Here is a 24,659-nt window from a genome sequence, read left to right as displayed (position 1 = left end):
GAATAAAGTCCAGAACTTTATTTGGTCGTCCGATCGCTGTGTATCGTTGTGTTTGAAAGCAAAAGCAACGATACCAGCGATATTTTACACTGGTAACCAGGGTAAACATCGGGTTACTAAGCGCAGGGCCGCGCTTAGTTACCCGATGTTTACCCTGGTTACTAGCGTAAAATGTAAAAAAAACAAACAGCACATACTCACATTGCGTCCCCTGCAGTCTGCTTCCTCCTCTGACTCAGCGCCGCAAAGTGAAAGTGAAAGCAGCACAGCGGTGACGTCACCGCTCTGCTCTCACTGTACGGCGCTCAGTCAGTCAGGAAGTGGACGCAGGGGGACGTGAATGTAAGTATGTGCTGTTTGTTTTTTTTAGATTTTACGCTGGTAACCAGGGTAAACATCGGGTTACTAAGCGCGGCCCTGCGCTTAGTTACCCGATGTTTACCCTGGTTACCAGGGGACCTCGGCATAGTTGATCGCTGGAGAGCGGTCTGTGTGACAGCTCTCCAGCGACCAAACAGCGACGCTGCAGCGATCGACATCGTTGTCGCTATCGCTGCAGCGTCGCTTCGTGTGAAGGTACCTTTACTCTGATGTCTTCATTGTCTGTACACGTCCTGGATTATTGTACAGCGCTGCAGTATATACTGGCGCTATACAAATAACTATTAGTTCTTCTTGTAGAGCGGCTCCTGCACTCCCTGCCTTGATATGTCAGGACTGTCTGGGCCGCGGATCTTCACTTACTTCAGGAACATGGTGATGTCATAATTCAGGAACCGTATCCAGGGGTCTCGCAGAGCGTCCAGAGCCAGGTGGTACGCAGACCCTAGATCCGTCATCTGTATCCCACCTGATGAGTCGCTGTCCACGGGGGACGGGTCCCTGGGTCCACGATGCAAATGTTCATCACCTGAAGGATGAGACGGCCATCGCTGAGTGACCCGCTGCTACCTCTGCTCCCTCACTGCCCGCGGAATGGCGGACTCACCATACACACCGGGGCGCTGGCTGCCGCTCCGCTCCGTCCCCCGCTCTTCATATTCATTAAGTTCTTGCCACAGAAGGAAAATCTCAATTGTCTTTGGAGGCTGAAACCTGAGGGCGAATTATGTGATAAGACCCACTGGCCGCCCCCACAGACCGTCCAGTGGGGCCACAGACCGTCCAGTGGGGCCACAGACTATCCAGAGGGGCCACAAACCGTCCGGAGGGGCAACAAACCATCCGGAGGGGTCACAGACCGTCCTGAGGGGCCACAAACCGTCTGGAGGGGTCACAGACCCTAGTGACATCACTAATGCTCAGCAGGTTGGGCGTCACCTGTGCAGATAGTGCAGGAAGGGCCCCCCGGCCGCAGCATCGAGCCTCAGAGCTGGAATCATCGTGTCCGGTAGAGCGGAGCCGGATATCTGGAACAGACGGACATCGGCCGTGACTCCTGCGTCCACCATCAGTGGCTGTGATCTGATCAGAGTCTGAGGAGGGCGCACATTACCGCATCGCTGTCCCACATCCCACGGGCGGTGGAGGAGTCTCCCGTGAGGCGCGACAGATGAACCGTGGCATCTAGGGACGATGAGACCGGCCTCATCCTGGAACCATCTGTAAGACTGGAAGCAGCGCGGGCGGACGGCAAAATCACCAATAATTATTATTAAATAATATTGTACCAGACGAGAGCAATCGATCCCTGCACACAGGTCAGACGTGAGCAATCGATCCCCGCACACAGGTCAGACATGAAAAATCGATCCCCGCACACAGGTCAGACGTGAGCAATCGATCCCGCCACACAGGTCAGACATGAACAATCGATCCCCGCACACAGGTCAGACATGAACAATCGATCCCCGCACATAGGTCAGACGTGAGCAATCGATCCCAGCACACAGGTCAGACGTGACCAATCGATCCTGTCACACAGGTCAGACAACAGCAATTAATCCCCGCACACACAGGTCAGACGTGAACAATCGATCCCCACACACACAGGTCAGACATGAACAATCGATCCCCGCACACAGGTCAGACGCGACCAATCGATCCTGTCACACAGGTCAGACGTGAACAATCGATCCCCGCACACAGGTCAGACGTGAACAATTGATCCTGTCACAGAGGTCAGACAACAGCAATCGATCCCCGCACACACAGGTCAGACATGACCAATCGATCCCCACACAGGTCAGACGTGAGCAATCGATCCCAGCACACAGGTCAGACGTGAACAATCGATCCCCGCACACAGATCAGACGTGAACAATCGATCCCCGCACACAGGTCAGACGTGAACAATTGATCCCCGCACACAGGTCAGACGTGAATAATCGATCCCCGCACACAGATCAGATGTGAGCAATCGATCCCCGCACACAGGTCACACGTGAGCAATCAATCCCTGCACACAGGTCAGACGTGAACAATCGATCCCCGCACACAGGTCAGAGGAGAACAATCGATCCCCGCACACAGGTCAGACGTGAACAATCGATCCCCGCACACAGGTCAGACGTGACCAATCGATCCCCGCACACAGGTCAGACGTGACCAATCGATCCCCGCACACAGATCAGACGTGAACAATCGATCCCCGCACACAGGTCAGACGTGAACAATTGATCCTGTCACAGAGGTCAGACGTGAACAATCGATCTCCGCACACAGGTCAGATGTGAACAATCGATCCCCGCACACAGGTCAGACGTGAACAATCGATCCCCGCACACAGGTCAGACGTGAACAATCGATCCCCGCACACAGGTCAGACGTGAACAATCGATCCCCACACACAGGTCAGACGTGACCAATCGGTACCCGCACACAGGTCAGACGTGAACAATCGATCCCCACATACAGGTCAGACGTGACCAATCGATCCCCGCACACAGGTCAGACGTGACCAATCGATCCCCCCACACAGGTCAGACGTGAGCAATCGATCCCCACGCACAGGTCAGACATGGCCAATCGATCCCTGCACACAGGTCAGACGTAAGCAATCGATCCCCGCACACAGGTCAGAAGTGAGCAATCGATCCCCACACACAGGTCAGACATGACTAATCGATCCTCCACACAAATGTCAGACATGACCAATTGATCCCCACACACAGGTCAGACATGACCAATCGATCCCTGCACACAGGTCAGACGTGAACAATCGATCCCCGCGCACAGGTCAGACGTGAACAATCGATCCCCGCACACATCGGATGTTAACAATCGATCCCCGCACACAGGTCAGACGTGAACAATCGATCCCCGCACACAGGTCAGACGTGAACAATCGATCTCCGCACACAGGTCAGATGTGAACAATCGATCCCCGCACACAGGTCAGACGTGAACAATCGATCCCCGCACACAGATCAGATGTGAACAATCGATCCCCGCACACAGGTCAGACGTGAACAATCGATCCCCGCACACAGGTCAGACGTGAACAATCGATCTCTGCACACTGGTCAGATGTGAACAATCGATCCCCGCACACAGGTCAGGCGTGAGCAATCGATCCCCGCGCACAGGTCAGACATGACTAATCGATCCCCCACACACATCAGACATGACCAATTGATCCCCACACACAGGTCAGACGTGACCAATCGATCCACACACACAGGTCAGACGTGACCAATCGATCCCCACACACAGGTAAGACGTGACCAATCGATCCCTGCACACAGGTCAGACGTGACCAATCTATCCCCACAAACAGGTCAGACAACAGCAATCAATCCCCGCACACACAGGTCAGACGTGAACAATCGATCCCCGCACACAGGTCAGACGTGAACAATTGATCCTGTCACAGAGGTCAGACAACAGCAATCGATCCCCGCACACACAGGTCAGACATGACCAATCGATCCCCACACAGGTCAGACGTGAGCAATCGATCCTCACACACAGGTCAGATGTGAACAATCGATCCCAGCACACAGGTCAGACGTGAACAATCGATCCCCGCACACAGATCAGACGTGAACAATCGATCCCCGCACACAGGTCAGACATGAACAATCGATCCCCGCACACAGGTCAGACGTGAACAATCGATCCTCGCACACAGATCAGATGTGAACAATCGATCCCAGCACACAGGTCAGACGTGAACAATCGATCCCCGCACACAGATCAGACGTGAACAATCGATCCCCGCACACTGGTCAGACGTGAACAATTGATCCTGTCACAGAGGTCAGACAACAGCAATCAATCCCCGCACACAGGTCAGACGTGAACAATTGATCCTGTCACAGAGGTCAGACAACAGCAATCGATCCCCGCACACACAGGTCAGACATGACCAATCGATCCCCACACAGGTCAGACGTGAGCAATCGATCCTCACACACAGGTCAGACATGAACAATCGATCCCCGCACACAGATCAGACGTGACCAATCGATCCCCGCACACAGGTCAGACGTGACCAATCGATCCCCGCACACAGATCAGACGTGAACAATCGATCCCCGCACACAGGTCAGACGTGAACAATCGATCCCCGCACACAGGTCAGACGTGAACAATCGATCCCCGCGCACAGGTCAGACGTGAACAATCGATCCCCGCACACAGATCGGATGTTAATCGATCCCCGCACACAGGTCAGACGTGAACAATCGATCCCCGCACACAGGTCAGACGTGAACAATCGATCTCCGCACACAGGTCAGATGTGAACAATCGATCCCCGCACACAGGTCAGACGTGAACAATCGATCCCCGCACACAGATCAGACGTGAACAATCGATCCCCGCACACAGGTCAGACGTGAACAATCGATCCCCGCACACAGGTCAGACGTGAACAATCGATCTCCGCACACAGGTCAGACGTGAACAATCGATCCCCGCACACAGGTCAGACGTGAACAATCGATCCCCGCACACAGGTCAGACGTGAACAATCGATCCCCGCACACAGGTCAGACGTGAACAATCGATCTCCGCACACAGGTCAGATGTGAACAATCGATCCCCGCACACAGGTCAGACGTGAACAATCGATCCCCGCACACAGGTCAGACGTGAACAATCGATCCCCGCACACAGGTCAGACGTGAACAATCGATCCCCACACACAGGTCAGACGTGACCAATCGGTACCCGCACACAGGTCAGACGTGAACAATCGATCCCCACATACAGGTCAGACGTGACCAATCGATCCCCGCACACAGGTCAGACGTGACCAATCGATCCCCACACACAGGTCAGACGTGAGCAATCGATCCCCACGCACAGGTCAGACATGGCCAATCGATCCCCGCACACAGGTCAGACGTAAGCAATTGATCCCCACACACAGGTCAGACATGACCAATCGATCCCCGCACACAGGTCAGAAGTGAGCAATCGATCCCCACACACAGGTCAGACATGACTAATCGATCCTCCACACAAATGTCAGACATGACCAATTGATCCCCACACACAGGTCAGACATGACCAATCGATCCCTGCACACAGGTCAGACGTGAACAATCGATCCCCGCGCACAGGTCAGACGTGAACAATCGATCCCCGCACACAGATCGGATGTTAACAATCGATCCCCGCACACAGGTCAGACGTGAACAATCGATCCCCGCACACAGGTCAGACGTGAACAATCGATCTCCGCACACAGGTCAGATGTGAACAATCGATCCCCGCACACAGGTCAGACGTGAACAATCGATCCCCGCACACAGATCAGATGTGAACAATCGATCCCCGCACACAGGTCAGACGTGAACAATCGATCCCCGCACACAGGTCAGACGTGAACAATCGATCTCCGCACACTGGTCAGATGTGAACAATCGATCCCCGCACACAGGTCAGGCGTGAGCAATCGATCCCCGCGCACAGGTCAGACATGACTAATCGATCCCCCACACACATCAGACATGACCAATTGATCCCCACACACAGGTCAGACGTGACCAATCGATCCACACACACAGGTCAGACGTGACCAATCGATCCCCACACACAGGTAAGACGTGACCAATCGATCCCTGCACACAGGTCAGACGTGACCAATCTATCCCCACAAACAGGTCAGACAACAGCAATCAATCCCCGCACACACAGGTCAGACGTGAACAATCGATCCCCGCACACAGGTCAGACGTGAACAATTGATCCTGTCACAGAGGTCAGACAACAGCAATCGATCCCCGCACACACAGGTCAGACATGACCAATCGATCCCCACACAGGTCAGACGTGAGCAATCGATCCTCACACACAGGTCAGATGTGAACAATCGATCCCAGCACACAGGTCAGACGTGAACAATCGATCCCCGCACACAGATCAGACGTGAACAATCGATCCCCGCACACAGGTCAGACACGAACAATCGATCCCCGCACACAGGTCAGACGTGAACAATCGATCCCCGCACACAGATCAGATGTGAGCAATGGATCCCCGCACACAGGTCACACATGAGCAATCAATCCCTGCATACAGGTCAGACGTGAACAATCGATCCCCGCACACAGGTCAGAGGTGACCAATCGATCCCCGCACACAGGTCAGACGTGAACAATCGATCCCCGCACACAGGTCAGACGTGAACAATCGATCCCCGCACACAGGTCAGACGTGAACAATCGATCCCCGCACACAGGTCAGACGTGAACAATCGATCCCCGCGCACAGGTCAGACGTGAACAATCGATCCCCGCACACAGATCGGATGTGAACAATCGATCCCTGCACACAGGTCAGATGTGAACAATCGATCTCCGCACACAGGTCAGATGTGAACAATCGATCCCCGCACACAGGTCAGACATGAACAATCGATTCCCGCACACAGGTCACACGTGCGCAATCGATCCCCGCACACAGGTCACACGTGAACAATCGATCCCCACACACAGGTCAGACATGACCAATCGGTACCCGCACACAGGTCAGACGTGAACAATCGATTCCCGCACACAGGTCACACGTGAACAATCGATCCCCACACACAGGTCAGACGTGACCAATCGGTACCCGCACACAGGTCAGACGTGAACAATCGATCCCCACATACAGGTCAGACGTGACCAATCGATCCCCGCACACAGGTCAGACGTGACCAATCGATCCCCACACACAGGTCAGACGTGAGCAATCGATCCCCGCGCACAGGTCAGACATGACCAATCGATCCCTGCACACAGGTCAGACGTAAGCAATTGATCCCCGCACACAGGTCAGACATGACCAATCGATCCCCGCACACAGGTCAGAAGTGAGCAATCGATCCCCACACACAGGTCAGACATGACTAATCGATCCTCCACACAAATGTCAGACATGACCAATTGATCCCCACACAAAAGTCAGACGTGACCAATCGATCCCCACACACAGGTCAGGCGTGAGCAATCGATCCCCGCGCACAGGTCAGACATGACTAATCGATCCCCCACACACATCAGATGTGACCAATTGATCCCCACACACAGGTCAGACGTGACCAATCGATCCACACACACAGGTCAGACGTGACCAATCGATCCCCACACACAGGTAAGACGTGACCAATCGATCCCTGCACACAGGTCAGACGTGACCAATCGATCCCCACACACAGGACAGACGTGAGCAATCGATCCCCACCCACAGGACAGACGTGACCAATCGATCCCCGCACACAGGTCAGACGTGACCAATCGATCCCCACACACAGGTCAGACGTGACCAATCGATCCCCACACACAGGTCATACGTGAGCAATCGATCACCACACACGATCCAATCACCGATCTGACATATGTAACCAATCCCTGCACATATTCAGGCTCAGATAATTCCTGGACATTGTATCTTCCTCCTCATCTCTCTCTCTCCATGTCTGCTGCTGTTACTGTGAAGAAGCCTTTCCTATGTGGCTGACAGCTGCTTTCCTCCTTACATACATGATGTCTCCCATTGCTCACGGTAGACACTAATCCTCCAGTCACCTCCGGAGCTGCAGTCACTTGCTCAGCCGGCAGAGGATTTCTTCATTTAGACGATGCAGCTCTGGATGTGACTGGAGCGGACGCCATGGCTCCACATCATCCCGTGTGATCCGTACCTGTCCTGCAGACGTCTGTGCCGGTGAATGAGGAACCTCGGGATCCAGTAGGAGCGCAGGCGTCTGAGGGCGTCGTACTGGGGTCTCCGGAGGGCGTGATAGGAGGCCCCCCGACTCTGCTGACACTGGCGGATCTGCTCCTGTGGACGAATGACTGACAGTAATGGCCGCTGCCTGCAGCAATCCTATACACAATCCTATAAAGCTGTCCTCACCACTGGAAGGAGCAGTTCTGCAACTTTCCAATAGATTTTGTGTCCAGCACCATTTTCTAAATCTGCTTCTTGCCAGCGAACTGGAACCTTGTTCAAATAGAGCTGTAATACTTCTTACAGCTGAGGGTTCGTTACAGTTGTATCCAGTGTAGACAGTCCCTGCACTCAACACCGACACATTGTGACAAACTATCAGAGCAGCAAAGAGACTGTTACTGCTGTTGTGCCTGATACATTGTAACAAAGCCTCAGCAGCGGCTCCTGCAGCGGTTACAGACGCGGGGAGACAACCTGTCATGGTGGACATCAGTGCCCACAGGAGCCTGGACCAGGGGCCCCCACAATCTGCCGCCTCGCAGGGACCCCGAGCGCAGGATGCCAGGTTGGAGTCTTCTGTTTTGTATCGTTTTGGGGGTTTTGCAGTTTCTGGAGGTTTTTTTATACTTTTTGCTGTGGCGTCTTCTTTCTCTTCTGTTATTGTGGAGCTTCTCGTACGTTGTTTCTATTTGTTTTTATTTGTTCTTCTGTTGTATCATATTGTAAATCGCACTCGGCTCTCACATCTCCTACCTACATCTCCTTCCTCCTCCCCGCAGCGCTGACATTACGCTCAGGAACCAGAAGGCGCAGGATGAACACTACGATAAATAGTGGAGCGCAGCATGGAATTGTGGGAGGACTTGAGGTACTAATGATCGCAGCCGCACAGGGGCCCAGGAGGACAGGGGGCCACGTCCACCTCTACAGCAGGCAGTATGGGCTGCAGCGGGCCCCATACACAGTACTTACACAGGGGCCCGTCCTGTCTGTGTCGCCAGTGGGGCTGATCGGTAATAACCCGGTGATTATCATCAGTCTCTCAGCGACATGTCGCCACTGCTCACCTGACTCTCCAGACTCAGGCAGGACCGGTACTTATTCTGGAGGCTCCTGTCAAGAATCCGCAAAATAATTACAGTTTGTTGAGTCCAAAACGAGACCCCCCCAAGCCCCCGGCCAACCCCCCCCCGAGCGACCCTCCAGCCCACGAACATGAAGGGATCCTGCCCGGATCCTCCCTCGCTGTCCGACTGTACCTGAACAGGTGAACACACAGCTGCCGGGAGTCCTCAGGGCTGTGACTGACTTCAAGATCTACAGACTTTTCCTTGAAGGCTTCACAGTCCATCCAGAAGTGGAAAATGTGAATCCCCTGCGTGTCCTGGAGAAAGTGCTCGAACCGGCCCAGACCTTCCCTCTGCAACATGAGAGCAAAGAAAGGGCGGTATCACTGACCGACTGCAAGAAGCAGAATGTGGGGACCGCCCGTCACCTCCATCATCAGTATCTTGTGACCGCCCATCGCCTCCATCATCAGTATGTGGTGACCGCCCATCGCCTCCATCATCAGTATCTGGTGACCGCACGTCACCTCCATCATCAGTATCTGGTGACCGCCCATCACCTCGATCATCAGTATCTGGTGACCGCACATCACCTCCATTATCAGTATCTGGTGACCGCACGTCACCTCCATCATCAGTATCTGGTGACCGCCGGTCTCCTCCATCATCAGTATCTGGTGACCACCCATCACCTCCATCATCAGTATCTGGTGACCGCCGGTCTCCTCCATCAACAGTATCTGGTGACCGCCCATCGCCTCCATCATCAGTATCTGATGACCTCCCATCACCTCCATCATCAGTATCTGGTGACTGCCCGTCGCCTCCATCATCAGTATCTGGTGACCACCCGTCACCTCCATCATCAGTATCTGGTGACCACCCGTCACCTCCATCATCAGTATCTGGTGACCGCCCATCACCTCCATCATCAGTATCTGGTGACCGCACATCACCTCCATCATCAGTATCTGCTGACCGCCGGTCTCCTCCATCATCAGTATCTTGTGACCGCCCATCGCCTCCATCATCAGTATCTGGTGACCGCACGTCACCTCCATCATCAGTATCTGGTGACCGCCCATCACCTCGATCATCAGTATCTGGTGACCGCCCATCACCTCCATCATCAGTATCTGGTGACCGCCGGTCTCCTCCATCATCAGTATCTGGTGACCACCCATCACCTCCATCATCAGTATCTGGTGACCGCCGGTCTCCTCCATCAACAGTATCTGGTGACCGCCCATCGCCTCCATCATCAGTATCTGATGACCTCCCATCACCTCCATCATCAGTATCTGGTGACTGCCCGTCGCCTCCATCATCAGTATCTGGTGACCACCCGTCACCTCCATCATCAGTATCTGGTGACCACCCGTCACCTCCATCATCAGTATCTGGTGACCGCCCATCACCTCCATCATCAGTATCTGGTGACCGCACGTCACCTCCATCATCAGTATCTGCTGACCGCCGGTCTCCTCCATCATCAGTATCTTGTGACCGCCCATCGCCTCCATCATCAGTATCTGGTGACCGCACGTCACCTCCATCATCAGTATCTGGTGACCGCCGATCACCTCGATCATCAGTATCTGGTGACCGCCCATCACCTCCATTATCAGTATCTGGTGACCGCACGTCACCTCCATCATCAGTATCTGGTGACCGCCGGTCTCCTCCATCATCAGTATCTGGTGACCACCCATCACCTCCATCATCAGTATCTGGTGACCGCCGGTCTCCTCCATCATCAGTATCTGGTGACCACCCATCGCCTCCATCATCAGTATCTGATGACCTCCCATCACCTCCATCATCAGTATCTGGTGACCGCCGGTCTCCTCCATCATCAGTATCTGGTGACCGCCCATCGCCTCCATCATCAGTATCTGATGACCTCCCATCACCTCCATCATCAGTATCTGGTGACTGCCTGTCGCCTCCATCATCAGTATCTGGTGACCACCCGTCACCTCCATCATCAGTATCTGGTGACCACCCGTCACCTCCATCATCAGTATCTGGTGACCACCCGTCACCTCCATCATCAGTATCTGGTGACCGCCCATCACCTCCATCATCAGTATCTGGTGACCGCCCATCGCCTCCATCATCAGTATCTGATGACCTCCCATCACCTCCATCATCAGTATCTGGTGACTGCCCGTCGCCTCCATCATCAGTATCTGGTGACCGTCCATCATCAGTATCTGATGACCTCCCATCACCTCCATCATCAGTATCTGGTGACTGCCCGTCGCCTCCATCATCAGTATCTGGTGACCACCCGTCACCTCCATCATCAGTATCTGGTGACCACCCGTCACCTCCATCATCAGTATCTGGTGACCGCCCATCACCTCCATCATCAGTATCTGGTGACCGCCCATCGCCTCCATCATCAGTATCTGATGACCTCCCATCACCTCCATCATCAGTATCTGGTGACTGCCCGTCGCCTCCATCATCAGTATCTGGTGACCGTCCATCATCAGTATCTGATGACCTCCCATCACCTCCATCATCAGTATCTGGTGACTGCCCGTCGCCTCCATCATCAGTATCTGGTGACCACTCGTCACCTCCATCATCAGTATCTGGTGACCACCCGTCACCTCCATCATCAGTATCTGGTGACCACCCGTCACCTCCATCATCAGTATCTGGTGACCACCCGTCACCTCCATCATCAGTATCTGGTGACCACCCGTCACCTCCATCATCAGTATCTGGTGACCACCCGTCACCTCCATCATCAGTATCTGGTGACCGCCCATCGCATCTACAATAGATGCGCTTTACAAATATTCAGATCACTGTCCCTATCGGGGCTCACAACCTATGTTCCCTATCAGTCTTTGGAGTGTGGGAGGAAACTCACGAAACATGGGGAGAACAAACTCCTTGCACATGTTGTCCTTGGTTGGATTTGAACCCAGGACCCAGTGCTGCAAATCAACAGTGCTAACCACTGAGCCACTATACAGTGCTAACCACTGAGCCATCATATACTGCTAACCACTGAGCCACGATATAGTGCTAACCACTGATCCATCATATACTGCTAACCACTGAGCCACCATATAGTGCTAACCACTGAGCCACCATACAGTGCTAACCACTGAGCCACCATACAGTGCTAACCACTGAGCCACCATACAGTGCTAACCACTGAGCCACCATACAGTGCTAACCACTGAGCCACCATAGTGTACTAAATACTTAGTCATCATAGACTGCTAACCACTGAGCCATCATATACTGCTAACCACTGATCCACCATACAGTGCTAACCATTGACCCACCATACAATGTTAAGCACTGAGCTACCACACAGTGCTAACCACTGAGCCACCATACAGTACTAACCACTGAGCCACCATACTGTGCTTACCACTGAGCCACCGTAGAATGCTAACCACTGAGCCACCATGCACTGCTAACCACTGAACCACCATAGTGTACTAAAGACTTAGTAATCATAGACTGCTAACCACTGAGCCACCATACAGTACTAACCACTGAGCCACCATACAGTGCTAATCACTGAGCCACTATACAGTGATAACCACTGAGCCATCATACACTGCTAACCACTGAGCCACTATACAGTGATAACCACTGAGCCACCATACAGTGCTAATCACTGAGCCATCATACAGTGCTAACCACTGGGCCACCATACAGTGATAGCCACTGAGCCACAGTACACTGCTAACCACTGAGCCACCATACAGTGCTAACCACTGAGCCACAGTACACTGATAACCACTGAGCCATCATACACTGCTAACAACTGAGCCACCATACAGTGCTAACCACTGAGCCACCATACAGTGCTAACCATCGCACCTCACCACCTGTGCGCTCGACCTAATCCCATCCCACCTCCTCACCACCACACTTATCCCATCCCTAACCCACTTCTTCAACCTATCACTAACTTCTGGCACTTTCCCTTCTGCTTTCAAACATGCCACAATCACACCTATCCTTAAAGGGAACCTGTCACCCCCAATATTGAAGGTGAGCTGCGGCCACCGCCATCAGGGGCTTATCTCCAGCATTCTGTAATGCATTCTGTAATAACCCCCGATGTTACCTGAAAGAGGAGAAAAACAGGTTAGATTATACTCGCCCTGATGCTGGTGGGCTTAAGGTACCTTCACACTAAACGATTTACCAACGATCACGACCAGCGATACGACCTGGCCGTGATCGTTGGTAAGTCGTTGTGTGGTCGCTGGGGAGCTGTCACACAGTCAGCTCTCTCCAGCGACCAACGATGCCGAAGGCCCCGGGTAACCAGGGTAAACATCGGGTTACTAAGCGCAGGGCCGCGCTTAGTAACCCGATGTTTACCGTGGTTACCATGGTAAATGTAAAAAAAAAAAAAACACTACATACTTACATTCCGGTGTCACGTCCCTCGCCGTCTGCTTCCCGCACTCACTGTGAGCGCCGGCCGTAAAGTAAAAGCAGAGCGCAGCGGTGACGTCACCGCTCTGCTTTTACTTTACGGCCGGCACTCACAGTCAGTGCGGGAAGCTCTGAGCAGCAGCGCGGACGCCGGGGGACGTGACAGACATCAGAGGGTGAGTATGTACTGGTTTTTATTTAACTTTTACAATGGTAACCAGGGTAAATATCGGGTTACTAAGCGCAGCCCTGCGCTTAGTAACCCGATATTTACCCTGGTTACCATTGTAAAACATTGCAGGCATCGTTGCTTTTGCTGTCAAACACGACGATACACGGCGATCTGACGACCAAATAAAGTTCTGGACTTTCAGCAACGACCAGCGATATCACAGCGGGATCCTGATCGCTGCTGCGTGTCAAACACAACGATATCGCTATCCAGGACGGAACGCTATCATTATCGTTGTTAAGTCGCTTAGTGTGAAGGTACCTTTAGCTCACCTTCGATTTTGGGGGTGACAGGTTCACTTTAAAAATCCAACCCTCGATCCAACCGCTATGTCCAGCTGTCGCCCAATATCGCTGCTCCCATTCGCTTCCAAACTCCTGGAGCAGCACGTCCACTCTGAACTTTCCTCCCACCTCTCATCTAACTTGCTCTTTGACAACCTACAATCTGGTTTCTGCCCCCATCACTCAACTGAGACAGCCCTGACCAAAATCACTAACGACCTACTTACCGCCAAAGCTACTGGACAATACTCGGTACTCCTCCTTCTAGACCTCTCCTCTGCTTTCGACACAGTTGACCACTGCCTCCTACTACAGATCCTCTCCTCCTTTGGCATCAAAGACGTCGCCCTATCCTGGATCTCCTCATACCTTGTCAACCGCACATTCAGCGTCTCCCACTCCCACACTACCTCCTCATCCCACCCTCTCTCTGTTGGAGTCCCCCAAGGCTCTGTTCTAGGAACCCTACTCGTCTCAATCTACACACTTGTCCTGGGACAACTCATAAAGTCCCATGGATTCCAGTACCATCTGTATGCTGATGACACTCAGATCTACCTCTCTGGCCCAGATGTCACCTCTCTGCTCTCCAGAATCCCAGAGTGTCTGTCAGCCATATCCTCCTCCTTCTCCTCTCGCTTCCTCAAACTCAATGTGGACAAATCTGAACTCATCATCTCTCCTCCATCCCACAGATCTTCCTTACCTGACCTATCTATCGCAATTAATGACATCATGCTTTCCCCCGTACAGGAAGTCCGCTGCCTCGGGGTAACTCTCGACTCTGCCCTGTCCTTCAAACCGCACATCCAAGCTCTTTCCACCTCCTGTCGCCTCCAGCTCAAAAATATCTCCAGACTCCGTCCTTCCCTCAACCGTCAATCTACTAAAATGCTTGTGCATGCCCTCATCATCTCCCGCCTTGACTACTGCAACATCCTTTTCTGTGGCCTCCCTGCAAACACCCTTGCACCCCTCCAGTCCATCCTTAACTCTGCTGCCCGACTAATCCATCTCTCTCCTCGCTACTCCTCCGCTTCCCCCCTCTACAAATCTCTTCACTGGCTCCCATTCCCTCAGCGGATCCAGTTCACATTACTAATACTGACCTACAAAGCCATCCATAACCTGTCTCCTCCATATATCTCTGAACTGATCTCCCGATATCTTCCCTCACGTAATCTCCGGTTCTCCCAAGACCTCCTACTCTCCTCCACACTTATCCGCTTTTCACCCAACCGCCTCCAAGACTTCTCCCGAATATCCCCCATCCTCTGGAATTCTCTGCCCCAACACGTCCGGTTATCCACCACATTCGGATCCTTCAGACGGAACCTGAAAACTCATCTCTTCAGGAAAGCCTACAGCCTGCACTGACCCCGCTGCCTCCTCACCACCACCGGAGCTACCGCCTCACCAACACCGGAGCTTCCGCCTCACCACCACTGGAGCTACTGCCTCACCAACACCGGAGCTACCGCCTCACCACCACCGGAGCTACCGCCTCACCACCACCGGAGCTACCGCCTCACCAACACCGGAGCTCCTGCAACGCTCAACCTACTGTCTCCTTCCCCATAATCCTGTAGAATGTAAGCCCGCGGGGGCAGGGTCCTCGCCCCTCTGTACCAGTCTGTCATTGTTAGTTTACTGTAAGTGATATCTGTAACTTGTATGTAACCCCTCCTCATGTACAGCACCATGGAATCAATGGTGCTATAGAAATAATAATAATAATAATGATAACCACTGAGCCACAGATACTGATGGAATTTACATTTCTCTTTTCTAAATAAAATATTAACCCTTTTACTTTTAGAAGTTTTTTACTTTTACGTTTTTTTCCCAAGTTTCTAAAACTTTTGCCCAGTGCTGTATACAGAGGAATGAGAAGCAGACACTGAAGCAGCAGGGGGCGGCAGCGAGCACTAACCACAAACAATGACAATACAGAGGACAATCCACAATGTGAGAGGAGATAATGGAGGTGACATGGAACCAGATGAGGAGCAGCACAGAGGTCGGAGGTTGTGGCCTCACCGAGCTCAGAGCCTCCTCCTTCAGCTGCTGCAGTGCAGACATGGTGAGCTTGTGCTGCTTCACAAAGGTCTCCTCCTCCTCAGTGACGCTCAGGTCCTCCAGGCCCGTCCATCTCCTCCCCCGCCCTCCGCTCCTCCCCCGCGCTCCGCTCCTCCGTGCTCCACTCCTCCAGGGTGCACTCCCAGGGTCTCTACATGGAGATGATCATTAGTGACGGTGATCCAGTCCGGGATCATCAGATCGCAGGGATCATCAGAACGCAGGGATCTTACCTGGCGTCCTTCCGGTCTTCAGTGCGGAGCTGGAATCCTGGAGACATCGGACAACCGCGGACTATTAGTGGCAGTGAAGACGCCATAATATCTAATCTGCTCCAATCAGAATAATCTGTAAGGCCTCATTCACACGGACGATTTTCATGCACAGGAGCTACTTTCTCCGGATGGCTCTCGTACCACACTCTGATCAAAAGATTCGGTCTGTTTTTCTCATACGTGAGATAAATGGACATCTGAATAAGGCCCAAGTAGAAAAAAGGGAGAAGGGGGATGCAGCTGCAGTATCTACGTGCTGTGAGAGTGGAGAAGGAGGATGCAGCCGCAGTGTCTGTGTCTACCTGCTGTGAGAGGATAGGAGGGGATGTAGTGCAGTGTCTGTGTCTACTTGCTGCAAAAGGATAGGAGGGGGGTGAAGCTGCAGTGCCTGTGTATATTTGCTGTGGAAGAGGGGGATGCAGCTGCAGGTTCTGTTTCTACGTGCTGTGAGAGGCTAGGAGGGGGATGCAGCTGCAAGTTCTGTTTTTACGTGCTGTGAGAGGATAGGAGGGGGATGCAGCTGCAAGTTCTGTGTCTATGTGCTGATATAGGATAGGAGGGCGATGCAGCTGCAGTGTCAGTGCATGCTGTGAGAGGATAGGAGGGGGGATGCAGCTGCAGATTCTGTTTCTACGTGCTGTGAGAGGATAGGAGGGGGATGCAGCAGCAGTGTCTGTGTATGCTGTGAGAGGATAGGAGGGGGGTGCAGCTGCAGTGTCTGTGTGCATGCTCTGAGAGGCTAGAAGGGGGATGCAGCTGCAATGTCTGTGTCTACATGCTGTGAGAGGATAGGAGGGGGATGCAGCTGCAAGTTCTGTTTCTACGTGATGTGAGAGGATAGGAGGGGGATGCAGCTGCAGGTTCTGTGTCTATGTGCTGTGATAGGATAGGAGGGGGATGCAGCTGCAGTGTCTGTGCATGCTGGGATAGGATAGGAGGGGGATGCAGCTGCAGAGTCTGTGCATGCTGTGAGAAGATAGGAGGGGGATGCAGCTGCAGTGTCTGTGCATGCTGTGAGAGGATAGGAGGGGAATGCAGCTGCAGGTTGTTTCTACAGGCTGTGAGAGGATAGGAGGAAGATGCAGCTGCAGTGTCTGCGCATGCTGTGATAGGATAGGAGAGGGATGCAGCTGCAGTGTTTGTGCATGCTGTGAGAGGATAGGAGGGGGATGCAGCTGCAGTGTCTGTGCATGCTGTGAGAGTATAGGAGGGGGATGCAGCAGCAGTGTCTGTGCATGCTGTGAGAGGATAGGAGGGGGATGCAGCTGCAGTATCTGTGCATGCTGTGAGAGGATAGGAGGGGGATGCAGCTGCAGTGTCTGTGCATGCTGTGAGAGTATAGGAGGGGGATGCAGCTGCAGTGTCTGTGCATGCTGTGAGAGGATAGGAGGGGGATGCAGCTGCAGTGTCTGTGCATGCTGTGAGAGGATAGGAGGGGGTGCAGCTGCAGTGTCTGCATGCTGTGAGAGGATAGGAGGGGGATGCAGCTGCAGTGTCTGTGCATGCTGTGAGAGGATAGGATGGGATGCAGCTGCAGTGTCTGTGCATGCTGTGAGAGGATAGGAGGGGGATGCAGCTGCAGTGTCTGCATGCTGTGAGAGGATAGGAGGGGATACAGCTGCAGTGTCTGCATGCTGTGAGAGGATAGGAGGGGGATGCAGCTGCAGTGTCTGTGCATGCTGTGAGAAGATAGGAGGGGATGCAGCTGCAGTGTCTGTGCATGCTGTGAGAGGATAGGAGGGGAATGCAGCTGCAGGTTGTTTCTACAGGCTGTGAGAGGATAGGAGGAAGATGCAGCTGCAGTGTCTGTGCATGCTGTGATAGGATAGGAGGGGGATGCAGCTGCAGTGTTTGTGCATGCTGTGAGAGGATAGGAGGGGGATGCAGCTGCAGTGTCTGTGCGTGCTGTGAGAGGATAGGAGGGGGATGCAGCTGCAGTGTCTGTGCATGCTGTGAGAGGATAGGAGGGGGTGCAGCTGCAGTGTCTGTGCATGCTGTGAGAGGATAGGAGGGGGATGCAGCTGCAGTGTCTGCATGCTGTGAGAGGATGGGAGGGGATGCAGCTGCAGTGTTTGTGCATGCTGTGAGAGGATAGGAGGGGTATGCAGCTGCAGTGTCTGCATGCTGTGAGAGGATAGGAGGGGGTGCAGCTGCAGTGTCTGCATGCTGTGAGAGGATAGGAGGGGGATGCAGCTGCAGTGTCTGTGCATGCTGTGAGAGGGTAGGAGGGGATGCAGCTGCAGTGTCTGTGCATGCTGTGAGAGGATAGGAGGGGGATGCAGCTGAAGTGTCTGCATGCTGTGAGAGGATAGGGGGATGCAGCTGCAGTGTTTGTGCATGCTGTGAGAGGATAGGAGGGGGATGCAGCTGCAGTGTCTGTGCGTGCTGTGAGAGGATAGGAGGGGGATGCAGCTGCAGTGTCTGTGCATGCTGTGAGAGGATAGGAGGGGGTGCAGCTGCAGTGTCTGTGCATGCTGTGAGAGGATAGGAGGGGATGCAGCTGCAGTGTCTGTGCATGCTGTGAGAGGATAGGAGGGGGATGCAGCTGCAGTGTCTGCATGCTGTGAGAGGATAGGAGGTGATGCAGCTGCAGTGTCTGTGCATGCTGTGAGAGGATAGGAGGGGGATGCAGCTGCAGTGTCTGTGCATGCTGTGAGAAGATAGGAGGGGGATGCAGCTGCAGTGTCTGTGCATGCTGTGAGAGGATAGGAGGGGAATGCAGCTGCAGGTTGTTTCTACAGGCTGTGAGAGGATAGGAGGAAGATGCAGCTGCAGTGTCTGTGCATGCTGTGATAATATAGGAGGGGGATGCAGCTGCAGTGTTTGTGCATGCTGTGAGAGGATAGGAGGGGGATGCAGCTGCAGTGTCTGTGTGTGCTGTGAGAGGATAGGAGGGGGATGCAGCTGCAGTATCTGCATGCTGTGAGAGGATAGGAGGGGGTGCAGCTGCAGTGTCTGTGCATGCTGTGAGAGGATAGGAGGGGGATGCAGCTGCAGTGTCTGTGCATGCTGTGAGAGGATGGGAGGGGATGCAGCTGCAGTGTTTGTGCATGCTGTGAGAGGATAGGAGGGGGATGCAGCTGCAGTGTCTGTGCATGCTGTGAGAGGATAGGAGGGGGATGCAGCTGCAGTGTTTGTGCATGCTGTGAGAGGATAGGTGGGGGTGCAGCTGCAGTGTCTGTGCATGCTGTGGGAGGATAGGAGGGGGATGCAGCTGCAGTGTCTGTGCATGCTGTGAGAGGGTAGGAGGGGATGCAGCTGCAGTGTCTGTGCATGCTGTGAGAGGATAGGAGGGGGATGCAGCTGAAGTGTCTGCATGCTGTGAGAGGATAGGAGGGGGATGCAACTGCACTGCACTTTCTCTGCCTGTGACTGTGTGCTGTGAGAGGGGAAGAGGAGCAGCAGGGGCATCTGAATAAGAAAACAGCTAAATCATCAAGTCAGACACAATGCGTCATCCGCCGCCGTCAGATTCTCCTCACCGTCGGTGTCACTGTGAGCAGATTCCGTATAGAGGGCACCGTCCTCCACCCGAGGGTCCGCGGGCGGGCAGAGCCTCATAATGGGGTCTCCGTACTTCTCCAGGAGCGACAGCCTGTACGTGTCAGACTTATATCCTGTGGGAAGGAAATGTACACAGTCACTGCTGCGGGGAGTGTGCGGACGGAGGAAATCAGTAATTTTATGTACATTTTGCGCAGAGCCGCGGACAGTATAACAACGCAGCACGCGGATCCGTAATGTGACGTCTCTGACCGCCATCACTGTACTCACCCGGCGCGGCGGGGGCGCTGTGCATACGGATGGGGAACCTTCCTGCAGACCCCAGCGGCTCCGCTGGCCAGATACCGGGCGTGCTGGACTGCTGGGGGACGGCTGAGCAGGGAGCGGTGGAGAGCGCAGCACTGTCGGTCTGGCGGCTGTACCCACGAAGGCCGTAGCGGCTGCCGGGCTGTGGATCCTCCAGGGGGCGCACTAATAACTTGGTCAGTTTGTATTCTAAATAAAAATGAGACCTAAAAAATAAAAAAAATCATCAGTAATATACAGGAGGAAACAGCCCATGTATGGACAAGTGGGTGTGGCCTTCTGACAAGTGAGTTTGGCCTTATAGACTGGGAGGATTTGTGTACAATGTTTTAAAGGGACGGTTTAGAATGTTTCTTGTAGACTTTGTGACAATATTAGAGACAGAAGCACAATCTCTGCTTCATGTCAGTGAATGGAACCTGACGGCAGAGATCTCAGGTCTGGGAGGGAACTGGAACACAATCTTAGGGACTAAGGCAGACGATCAGTGAGCGACCCCCCACCCCTGCGCTGACGTCAGCCTTATAGGGGAGCAGGAGAGTGAGGCCCCCCATAGTCTAAGGACGTGGTCAGGTCAGATCCCCCCTTTATTATTCTCTCCTCACTTCCTAAAAAGCGATAGTCTCTCTTGTCGCAGCCAGAAGAGTGTGGTCTCCCTCCGCAGCTCATCAGCTCCGTACTCCAGGGGTCCATCCTGCAAAACTCCATCCAGATCCCGGACATTTCCAGTCAGACGGTCATAGAATATTCTTACTGGGAAGGACTGGGAAAAGAGAGGACTTGGTCAGTGGTGGGATCACAGGTAGCTCCCCCTAGTGGTGGCTGCAGACAGGATCTTATCATGTATCTCTGTATACAGGGAGCTCCCCCTAGTGGTGGCTGCAGACATAATCTTATCATATATCTCTGTATACAGGGAGCTCCCCCTAGTGGTGACTGCAGACAGAATCTTATCATGTATCTCTGTATACAGGGAGCTCCCCCTAGTGGTGACTGCAGACAGAATATTATCATGTATCTCTGTATACAGGGAGCTCCCCCTAGTGGTGACTGCAGACAGGATCTTATGTATCTCTGTATACAGGGAGCTCCCCCTAGTGGTGGCTGCAGACATGATCTTATCCTGTATCTCTGTATACAGGGAGCTTCCCCTAGTGGTGACTGCAGACAGAATATTATCATGTATCTCTGTATACAGGGAGCTCCCCCTAGTGGTGACTGCAGACAGGATCTTATCATGTATCTCTGTATACAGGGAGCTCCCCCTAGTGGTGGCTGCAGACAAAATCTTATGTATCTCTGTATACAGGGAGCTCCCCCTAGTGATGGCTGCAGTCAGGATCTTATCATATATCTCTGTATACAGGGAGCTCCCCCTAGTGGTGGCTGCAGACAGGATCTTATCATGTATCTCTGTATACAGGGAGCTCCCCCTAGTGGTGGCTGCAGACAGAATCTTATTATGTATCTCTGTATACAGGGAGCTCCCCCTAGTGGTGGCTGCAGACAGGATCTTATCATGTATCTCTGTATACAGGGAGCTCCCCCTAGTGGTGACTGCAGACAGGATCTTATCATGTATCTCTGTATACAGGGAGCTCCCCCTAGTGGTGGCTGCAGACAGAATCTTATTATGTATCTCTGCATACAGGGAGCTCCCCCTAGTGGTGACTGCAGACAGGATCTTATCATGTATCTCCGCATACAGCAAGCTCCCCCTAGTGGAGGCTGCAGACCGGATCTTATCATGTATCTCGGTATACAGGGAGCTCCCTCTAGTGGTGGCTGCAGACAAGATCTTATCATGTATCTCTGTATACAGGGAGCTGTCATGATTCTCAATGGCGAGAGAACATAGCCCAGCATATATGAGAACTAGCTCTTGGAAGATGGAAACTATACTGACCATGAACTAAACCTGCCGCACAACTAGAAGTGGCCGGGTAGCATGCCTACGTTTTTGTATCCCTAGATGCCCAGCGCCAGCCGGAGAACTACCTAATCCTAGCAGAGGAAAAGACAGTCCTGGCTCACCTCTAGAGAAATTTTCCCAAAAGGCAGACAGAGGCCCCCACATATATTGGCGGTGATTTTAGATGAAATGACAAACGTAGTATGAAAATAGGTTTAGCAAAATCGAGGTCCGCTTACTAGATAGCATGAAGACAGAAAGGGCACTTTCATGGTCAGCAGAAAACCCTATCAAAACACCATCCAGAAATTACTTTAAGACTCTAGCATTAACTCATAACACCAGAGTGGCAATTTCCGCTCACAAGAGCTTTCCAGACACAGTAACGAAACAGCAGCTGTGAACAGGAACAAAATGCAAAAACACACAAGGACAAAAGTCCAACTTAGCTGGAAGTTGTCTAGTAGCAGGAACATGCACAGAAAGGCTTCTGATTACATTGTTGACCGGCAAGAAACTGACAGAGGAGCAAGGTTATATAGCGACTCCCACATCCTGATAGGAGCAGGTGAACAGAGGGGATGATGCACACAAGTTAAATTCCACAAGTGGCCACCGGGGGAGCCCAGAATCCAATTTCACAACAGTACCCCCCCCTCAAGGAGGGGGCACCGAACCCTCACCAGAACCACCAGGGCGATCAGGATGAGCCCTATGAAAGGCACGGACAAGATCGGAGGCATGAACATCAGAGGCAGTGACCCAAGAATTATCCTCCTGACCGTATCCCTTCCATTTGACCAGATACTGGAGTTTCCGTCTGGAAACACGAGAGTCCAAGATCTTTTCCACAACGTACTCCAACTCACCCTCAACCAACACCGGAGCAGGAGGCTCAACGGAAGGCACAGCTGGTACCTCATACCTGCGCAACAATGACCGATGAAAAACATTATGAATCGAAAAGGATGCAGGGAGGTCCAAACGGAAGGACACAGGGTTAAGAATCTCCAATATCTTGTACGGGCCGATGAACCGAGGCTTAAACTTAGGAGAAGAAACCCTCATAGGGACAAAACGAGAAGACAACCACACCAAGTCCCCAACACAAAGCCGAGGACCAACACGACGACGGCGGTTGGCAAAAAGCTGAGTCTTCTCCTGGGACAACTTCAAATTGTCCACCACCTGCCCCCAAATCTGATGCAACCTCTCCACCACAGCATCCACTCCAGGACAATCCGAAGATTCCACTTGACCGGAGGAAAATCGAGGATGAAACCCCGAATTACAGAAAAACGGGGACACCAAGGTGGCAGAGCTGGCCCGATTATTGAGGGCGAACTCCGCCAAAGGCAAAAAAGCAACCCAATCATCCTGATCCGCAGACACAAAACACCTCAAATATGTCTCCAAGGTCTGATTAGTCCGCTCGGTCTGGCCATTAGTCTGAGGATGGAAAGCAGACGAAAAAGACAAATCTATGCCCATCCTAGCACAGAATGCCCGCCAAAATCTAGACACGAATTGGGTCCCTCTGTCAGAAACGATATTCTCCGGAATACCATGCAAACGAACAACATTTTGAAAAAACAGAGGAACCAACTCGGAAGAAGAAGGCAACTTAGGCAAGGGAACCAGATGGACCATCTTAGAGAAACGGTCACACACCACCCAGATGACAGACATCTTCTGAGAAACAGGCAGATCCGAAATAAAATCCATCGAGATGTGAGTCCAAGGCCTCTTCGGGATAGGCAAGGGTAACAACAATCCACTAGCCCGAGAACAACAAGGCTTGGCCCGAGCACAAACGTCACAAGACTGCACAAAGCCTCGCACATCTCGTGACAGGGAAGGCCACCAGAAGGACCTTGCCACCAAATCCCTGGTACCAAAGATTCCAGGATGACCTGCCAACGCAGAAGAATGAACCTCAGAGATGACTCTACTGGTCCAATCATCAGGAACAAACAGTCTACCAGGTGGGCAACGATCAGGTCTATCCGCCTGAAACTCCTGCAAGGCCCGCCGCAGGTCTGGAGAAACGGCAGACAATATCACTCCATCTTTAAGGATACCTGTGGGCTCAGAGTTACCAGGGGAGTCAGGCTCAAAACTCCTAGAAAGGGCATCCGCCTTAACATTCTTAGAACCCGGTAGGTAAGACACCACAAAATTAAACCGAGAGAAAAACAACGACCAGCGCGCTTGTCTAGGATTCAGGCGCCTGGCAGACTCAAGGTAAATTAAATTTTTGTGGTCAGTCAATACCACCACCTGATGTCTGGCCCCCTCAAGCCAGTGACGCCACTCCTCAAAAGCCCACTTCATGGCCAAAAGCTCCCGATTCCCAATATCATAATTCCGCTCGGCGGGCGAAAATTTACGGGAAAAAAAAGCACAAGGTCTCATCACGGAGCAGTCGGAACTTCTCTGCGACAACACCGCCCCAGCTCCGATTTC

At 52.9% G+C, this 24,659-nt stretch overlaps 1 protein-coding gene across 2 annotated transcripts in view; it reads right to left on the bottom strand.

Annotated features, from left to right (window-relative positions):
- Positions 1 to 24,659, bottom strand: part of LOC143804163 (uncharacterized) — a 73,499-nt gene that overhangs the window by 19,260 nt on the left and 29,580 nt on the right. Inside the window, exons 2-13 of one of the 2 annotated variants that reach the window (XM_077281971.1) lie at positions 20,887 to 21,044; positions 20,246 to 20,487; positions 19,954 to 20,088; positions 16,430 to 16,466; positions 16,158 to 16,347; positions 9,369 to 9,529; positions 9,177 to 9,222; positions 8,078 to 8,217; positions 1,496 to 1,610; positions 1,321 to 1,409; positions 989 to 1,095; positions 745 to 910 (exon numbers count right to left, since the gene is read on the bottom strand). In XM_077281971.1, the coding sequence (XP_077138086.1) occupies positions 745 to 910; positions 989 to 1,095; positions 1,321 to 1,409; positions 1,496 to 1,610; positions 8,078 to 8,217; positions 9,177 to 9,222; positions 9,369 to 9,529; positions 16,158 to 16,347; positions 16,430 to 16,466; positions 19,954 to 20,088; positions 20,246 to 20,487; positions 20,887 to 21,044 (1,586 nt within the window). Of the gene's footprint in view, positions 1 to 744; positions 911 to 988; positions 1,096 to 1,320; positions 1,410 to 1,495; positions 1,611 to 8,077; positions 8,218 to 9,176; positions 9,223 to 9,368; positions 9,530 to 16,157; positions 16,348 to 16,429; positions 16,526 to 19,953; positions 20,089 to 20,245; positions 20,488 to 20,886; positions 21,045 to 24,659 lie in introns of those variants that run through there. The other variant, XM_077281972.1, reaches the window with a different exon arrangement.

Source organism: Ranitomeya variabilis, chromosome 2 (genome assembly GCF_051348905.1).
Source record: "Ranitomeya variabilis isolate aRanVar5 chromosome 2, aRanVar5.hap1, whole genome shotgun sequence".
NCBI lineage: Eukaryota > Metazoa > Chordata > Amphibia > Anura > Dendrobatidae > Ranitomeya > Ranitomeya variabilis.
Note: the sequence above shows the minus strand (reverse complement) of the source record. Positions and strands in the feature narration are given on the sequence as shown.